General features: G+C 49.0%; 1 protein-coding gene across 1 annotated transcript; it reads left to right on the top strand.

Annotated features, from left to right (window-relative positions):
• Nucleotides 1–582: 582 nt before the first annotated feature.
• LOC130536661 (olfactomedin-4-like) lies at nucleotides 583–6516 on the top strand. The gene is made up of 7 exons (XM_057052764.1): nucleotides 583–741; nucleotides 993–1115; nucleotides 1204–1422; nucleotides 3301–3451; nucleotides 3841–4068; nucleotides 4718–4886; nucleotides 5970–6516. The coding sequence occupies exons 1-7, from the start codon at nucleotides 688–690 to the stop codon at nucleotides 6403–6405; spliced, it is 1380 nt and encodes a 459-aa protein (XP_056908744.1). The 5' UTR covers nucleotides 583–687; the 3' UTR covers nucleotides 6406–6516.
• Nucleotides 6517–7008: the final 492 nt, after the last annotated feature.

The raw sequence follows: 7008 nt of genomic DNA, 5'->3' as shown, positions 1-7008 counted from the left end.
CTCTCCTCCCCCCTCCTCCCCTCTCCTCTTCCCCTCCTCTCCTCTTCTCCTCTCTCCCTCCCCTCCTCCCCCCTTCATCCTCTCGTCCTCCCCTCCCCCCTCCTCTCCTGCTCTCCCCTCTCCTCTCCCACCCTTCCCCCCCCCCTCCTCTTCCCCTCCCCTCGCCGCCTCCCCTCCCCTCCTCTCCTCTCCTTCTCCTCTCCTCTCCTTCTTCCTCCTCCCCCTCCTCTCCTCGTCCTCCACCCGTCGCCCCCGTCTCTCCTCCGTCTCCCCTCCCCTCCTCCCCTCCCCTCCCCTCCTCTCCTCCTCTCCTCTCCTGTCTCCTCCTCCATCTCCTCTCCTCCCCTCCTCTCCTCTCCTCCCTCTCCTCTCCATCCTCCCTACGCCGGACCCTTCCTCTCCTCTCGCCTTCCTCTCCTCCGTCCCCCCCTCTCCTCCTAACCCTAACTCTTTCACTTCGTGCCACCCTAGCGCGTGAAATCTAACACAACCACATCTTTCGACAGCCGTCAGCATATTGGGAAATGTCACATCTGTTTTATGTTCCTTTTACTGAAATTCCCAGTTGTGCTGCAATCCCAACCACAGGCAGGAAGCAGGACGATGACGTCACCCTCTGGGGGGCGTGTCCACAGGTGAAACACGGTTCTTTGGCCTCGTTCTTCAGACCGACTCAGCTGCTCCATCATGAAGCTCTACGCGATTGCTGCTCTCATCACTCTGTTTTCCACCGGCGAGCAGGTCAGAAAACTGGGAATTCTTTATGTCCCACAACAAATGTTATTTCTTCCACTTAGGGTTAGGGGTTAGGGTTAGGGTTAGGGTTAGGGTTAGGTTAGGGGTTAGGGGTTAGGGTTAGGGTTAGGGGTTAGGGGTTAGGGTTAGGGTTAGGGTTAGGGTTAGGGTTAGGGTTAGGGGTTAGGGTTAGGGTTAGGGGTTAGGGTTAACTAACTTTTTCTCACACAGTTTGTCTCTCTTTTTCCAACTTTCAGGCATCTGCATCTGAGGCGTGTACGTGTGTGCTGAAGAACTCCCAAAAGGCCTTCCCTCATGGTGAGCTGAGCAGAATAGAAGATGAAGCGTCCAAATGCATCGGCGATGTCTCCCCACAGAAGGTGCTTTCATTCTGTCGTCCAGTCGAGGAGCAACGTCTGTCCGAGCGTTCTTCGGTGTCCTGACGCCTTTAACGTGCTCTCCTTGCAGGCCCTTCACCTCCAAAGTCTGCTAGTGGGTCTGGAGCAACGTTTGCCCCAGCTGGAGGACAACATGTCTTTGCTGGAGAAGGAGGATGACGGAGACCTGTATGGAGTCATCAGCCTGCAGCTGCTGGAGAACGAACTGTTGGAGATCCAGCAGCTCCTCCACCGGCTCAACAGCACCATTCTGGGACAGCAGCGTTTAAGCAACGACACAGCAAAACAGGTCAGAGCGGCACCACAGGCTCCTCCTGAAGACCACAGACCCACAATTCATTAAAAACAGAGAAGAATCATCATCTTGTCAACTTTTAGACAGTTTGGTGTGTCTCTACTGCTACATATTTGTGGACTTGCTCCACATTTTTTAAATCTAAGAAACTGTGAAAAAAGGGCTTTTTGAGCTTGTCTCCATTCAAACACCAAAGTGGAGGGTTAGGGTTAGAGGTTAGAGGGTTAGGGTTAGAGGGTTAGAGGGTTAGGGTTAGGGTTAGAGGGTTAGGGTTAGAGGGTTAGGGTTAGAGGGTTAGAGGGTTAGGTTAGAGGGTTAGAGGGTTAGAGGGTTAGGGTTAGGGTTAGAGGGTTAGAGGGTTAGAGGTTAGAGGGTTAGAGGGTTAGGGTTAGAGGGTTAGGGTTAGAGGGGTAGGGTTAGAGGGTTAGGGTTAGAGGGGTAGGGTTAGAGGGTTAGGGTTAGGGTTAGAGGGTTAGGGTTCGGGTTAGAGGGTTAGGGTTAGAGGGTTAGGGTTAGCGGGTTCGGGTTCGGGTTCGAGGGTTAGGGTTAGAGGGTTAGGGTTAGAGGGTTAGGGTTAGGGTTCGAGGGTTAGGGTTAGGGTTAGAGGGTTCGGGTTAGAGGGTTAGGGTTAGAGGGTTATGGTTAGGGTTAGAGGGTTAGGGGTTAGGGTTAGGGGTTAGGGTTAGAGGGTTAGGGTTCGAGGGTTAGGGTTAGGGTTAGCGGGTTCGGGTTAGAGGGTTAGGGTTAGAGGGTTAGAGGGTTAGAGGGTTAGAGTTAGGGTTAGAGGGTTAGGGTTAGAGGGTTAGGTTTAGAGGGTTCGAGAGTTCGAGGGTTAGGGTTAGAGGGTTAGGGTTAGAGGGTTAGGTTTAGAGGGTTAGAGAGTTCGAGGGTTAGGGTTAGAGGGTTAGGGTTAGGGTTAGAGGGTTAGGGTTAGAGTTAGGGTTAGAGCAGGGGTGGGCAAACATTTTGATTCGTGGGCCACAATGGGTTCTAACATTTGACAAAGGGGCCGGACCAGGAGCAGATGGATGGATGGAGTGCTTTGGTAACCTCACCTCATTGGAGAAAAAATACACATCTTGGGATATGGAGAAAACATGTGCTTTAATTTCAAATGAAAATGAAGAGAAGCATTACAACAAAATATCTGACTTTGGAATGAGTCTTAAAACACTTAAAATCAAATGAATAAAATGTGCCTTTTTAGAAAAAATTAATAACCATTTCTATTTTAAAGCACTGAAAGTTCTGTTATCCTTCAGGATATCACCATCACTCTCCTCCTGACTGTCTTTTTTCTAGTGGGAAAACACCAGAATTGCAGTGAAAATTTAACAAGGTTTATTCATTTAATTTTTCAAGTTTGGCGGGCCGGATTAAAACGTTTAACGGGCCGCGTGTGGCCCCCGGGCCTTAGTTTGCCCATGCCTGGGTTAGAGGGTTAGGGTTAGAGCGTTAGGGTTAGAGGGTTAGGGTTAGAGAGTTAGAGGGTTAGGGTTAGAGGGTTAGGGTTAGAGTTAGGGTTAGAGGGTTAGAGAGTTAGAGGGGTAGGGTTAGGGGGTTAGGGTTAGAGGGTTAGGGTTAGAGGGTAGAGGGTTAGGTTTAGAGAGGTTAGAGGGTTAGGTTTAGAGGGTTAGAGAGTTCGAGGGTTAGGGTTAGAGGGTTAGGGTTCGAGTTAGAGGGTTAGAGAGTTAGAGGGTTAGGGTTAGAGGGTTAGAGGGTTAGGTTTAGAGGGTTAGAGAGTTCGAGGGTTAGGGTTCGAGTTAGAGGGTTAGGGTTAGGGGTTAGGGTTAGAGTTAGGGTTAGAGGGTTAGGGTTAGGAGAAGAGGAGAGGAGAAGATTGACGATGTTTCTTCTTTTGCTCAATTTCAGCTGAAGGATCTGAGAGCAGAAATGCAAAATCTGGAGACGTTTGACACCATGCAAGTTGTAAAGAGACAAGAAGAGAACAAGCGTCTGAAGAAACACCTGCAAGAGTGCACGAATGGGTTCTATCCCACTGTCCAACCCACTCCCGCTCACGGTACGACCCTAACCCTCATAGTCCGGTTCAAATTGGCACATTTGGGGAGGACTTGTTAATATGCTGCTTTCAGCTGAGTGACGCACAAACAAGTCGTTGGACTAACCCTAACCCTAACCCTAACGAGTTGTTGGACTAACCCTAACGAGTAGTTAGACTAACCCTAATCCTAAACCTAACGAGTAGTTGGACTAACCCTAACGAGTAGTTGGACTAATACTAACCCTAATGCAACCCTAACGAGTAGTTGGACTAACCCTAACGAGTAGTTGGACTAACACTAACCCTAATGAGTAGTTAGACTAACCCTAACCCTCAACACTATGCTCCCTCTTATAATCACACTATTTGTTGTTTCCACAAAAAATAATTTCAGAATTTCTCTCAAGGTTACTGTCCCCACGGTGAATTTGTTAACATTTCCTCGGTGAGGGTGTACACACCCGGAGAGTACCCTGGCTCCCACAAGTATGGGGCCTGGGGTCGGGACCCGAAGCCGGAGCCTGGAAAGGAGAGCTGGTACTGGCTGGTGATGCTGACGTCAGGCAATAAGTATTCAAACTACGTGCGTCGCTACTCCAGCCTGAGCTCGCTCATCATTGGTGTGAGCAAACCAGGTAAAGCTCTTTACTGCTCCTGGAAATATGGGTGACTTTGTGACTTGTTCTGGGGGCTTTGGTTGATATTGCACACTAGTACTAGTAATAATAGTGAGAGTACACCAGCGACCCTTCTTTCATGAAGAAGATGAATGCAGTGAGGAGGACATCTGCTGGCGGGATTGTGGGAAGCATCTGTTCATGTTGCACCCAAAGAACATAGCAAATGCAACAAACCCAAGTCAGCCAGCGCATCTCCATTAGTTAGCAGGACCCAGTCCACAAAGTTGGGGTGTGGGGGGGGCACTGGTGTTCAAAAGTTTAAAATGTTTAGTTCGGAGAGGAAAAATCACTTTCCGTGTCTCCCAAACGAGACTTCTTGCAAAAGATGAGAAAGTCCCGTTTCCTTTGGCTCCTCTCCTCAGTGGCAAAGCAAGAGTGCATCTTTTTGGTGCTCGGACCACTTCCTGTTTAGGGTTAGGGTTAGGGCCAGGGTTAGGGATAGGGTTAGGGTCAGGGTTAGGGTTAGGGTTAGGGTCAGGGCCAGGGTCAGGGTTAGGGTCAGGGTTAGGGTCAGGGTTAGGGTCAGGGTCAGGGCCAGGGTTAGGGTCAGGGTCAGGGTCAGGGTTAGGGTTGTTGTGTGATTATATTTGCTCCTGCCCAACAGGAAATGTCCTCATCAACTCTGCTAACCCGACTACCAACACCATCCAGGGTCCAAACGTCGTGATGTACGGGGAAGCGTTATACTACAACTGTTACAACCAACCTGCTATTTGTCAGTTCAACCTCACCTCCAAAAGTGTGAGCAAAGTTCAACTACCTGAAGGGACCAGGTGGGTCACGCAACCAGCCACACTGGTGCGACAACGCTGGTGAAAATAGTGTGAAAGCAGCTTCTCGTCGGGGCAGTTAGATGGACCAGATGGACCTTTTAAGGAGCAAAGCTATTTTAATTTGACTCAGTAGCAATTAAGAAGCATTTTGACCAGGTTTCACCAGGCATCTGTGATGCAAGATCAGTCTGTCAAAGCTGGATTTAGGCGGTTTGGGAGGACAAGATTTGATTTCAACAAAAAAAGAGACATTTCAATTTGCTGTTCACAACCATCCGCAGCTGATATAATGGTAACACACTAACTACAGTTAGTTAGTACTAACTACTAGCTATACAAACTACAGCTAGCATAAAACAAGCCACGTTTTATTTGTGTGTTTTATTGTGGGACCCGGGCCTGAATTAATATCACACACACACACACACACACACACACTCACACTCACACACACTCACACACTCACACTCATACTCATACTCACACTCTCTCTCACACACACACACATACATACTCACACTCTCTCTCACACACACACTCACACTTATATTCCCACTCTCTCACACAGAGAGGGGGTCAGGGTTAGGGTTAGGTTAGGGTTTGGGTCAGGGTCAGGGTTAGGGTTAGGGTCAGGGTTAAGGTCAGGTTAGGGTCAGGGTTAGGTTAGGGTTTGGGTCAGGGTCAGGGTCAGGGTTGGGGTTAGGGTTAGCATTAGGGTTAGGGTTAGAGTCAGGGTTAGGGTTAGCATTAGGGTTAGCATTAGGATTAGGGTTAGCATTAGGGTTGGAGTTAGAGTTAGGGTTAGCATTAGGGTTAGAGTTAGAGTTAGGGTTAGCATTAGGGTTAGGGTTGGGTTAGGGTCAGGGTTAGGGTTAGCATTAGGGTTAGGGTCAGGGTTAGGGTCAGGGTTAGGGTTAGGATTAGGGTTAGGGTCAGGGTTAGGGTTAGGGTTAGAGTCAGGGTTAGGGTTAGGTTAGGGTTAGGGACCATAGAGCCGTTTGTAACGTCCGTCGTTGCCATTGCTGCGTTTCCTCATGGGGAAGCTACATTCACGCCAACCAGCCCTTTGTTCTTTGTATCCAGGTTTAACTCCAAGAGCAACTTCTGCCACCTTGACGACTGCTACCCATTCACAGACCTGGATTTGGTGACAGATGAGTCGGGTGTCTGGGTGGTCTACACCACCTCGGGGAACTTTGGCAACCTGGTGTTGTCAAAAGTGGAGAAAGGTGACCCTCCCAAGCTCAGTTCCACCTGGCAAACCTCAGTCTACAAGCAAGCAGTCACCAACACTTTTATGGTGTGTGGCGTGCTCTATGCTACGCGCTACATCAACAAAGACATGGAAGAGATCTTCTACTCGTTTGACACGACCACGGGCAAAGAAAGGTTCAACATTGGAATCGTGATCAACAAGATGTCTCCGAACATCTACTCACTGAATTACAGCCCTGTGGACCAGATGCTACATGCTTACTGTGATTCCAACATGGTTTCCTATGAGGTTATATTTCAATAAATAAGGTGTGCTCGCTTGCTTTTCCAGAACAAAGAGGCTTCCTTCAATCTACTTTTTGTCTAAAATTTGTAATAATCGATGGCAATAACTGAAATAAAAGAAAGAAAGCAGCTTCTGTGTCAACAGAATTAAACACGACATTTTCTCAACAGCAACTGATTGAGGGGGAAGAAAGTTACGTTATTCCACCGTTACACAAGAAAGCTGCTTTAACCACCTGAGGGAAAACCTGATCTCTAGGTGGACCAACTCTCAAATTTCAGAAGGTGCTGGGAGCTTCTTCAAGCCTTCAGGCTGCAGGCTCAGCTGGGCAGCAGGTAGGTAGGTTCAGGAGGTACTGCTGCAGGCGTCTGTGCTGCCATCAGGGGGAACCGAACCTAAAACCCTGGGACCCTCTCTGGCACACACCTCTGGCCCATGTTTGAAGCACATGACAGAGTGACACAGGAGGGGTTAGAACTTTCAGGCCCTGGAGACAGACAGGGAAACAAGAGATGAGTGAATCCAAGCAGAGGTCGTCGATGGTGATCAGGGACAAGTTTGGTGCCGATGTCGTAGATTTCATCACTCAGCAGCTGAAAGGACCGGGAGGGTTAGGGTTAG

The sequence above is a fragment of the Takifugu flavidus genome, chromosome 13, assembly GCF_003711565.1.
Source record: "Takifugu flavidus isolate HTHZ2018 chromosome 13, ASM371156v2, whole genome shotgun sequence".
In the NCBI taxonomy this organism is placed as follows: domain Eukaryota; kingdom Metazoa; phylum Chordata; class Actinopteri; order Tetraodontiformes; family Tetraodontidae; genus Takifugu; species Takifugu flavidus.
Note: the sequence above shows the minus strand (reverse complement) of the source record. Positions and strands in the feature narration are given on the sequence as shown.

Excerpts from the sequence above, each read along its gene's own strand:
- LOC130536661 (XM_057052764.1), top strand. The coding sequence starts at position 688 with ATGAAGCTCTACGCGATTGCTGCTCTCATCACTCTGTTTTCCACCGGC. Across the intron at positions 1,116-1,203 it reads GCGATGTCTCCCCACAGAAG|GCCCTTCACCTCCAAAGTCT; the intron begins GTGCTTTCATTC and ends CTCTCCTTGCAG. Across the intron at positions 1,423-3,300 it reads GCAACGACACAGCAAAACAG|CTGAAGGATCTGAGAGCAGA; the intron begins GTCAGAGCGGCA and ends GCTCAATTTCAG.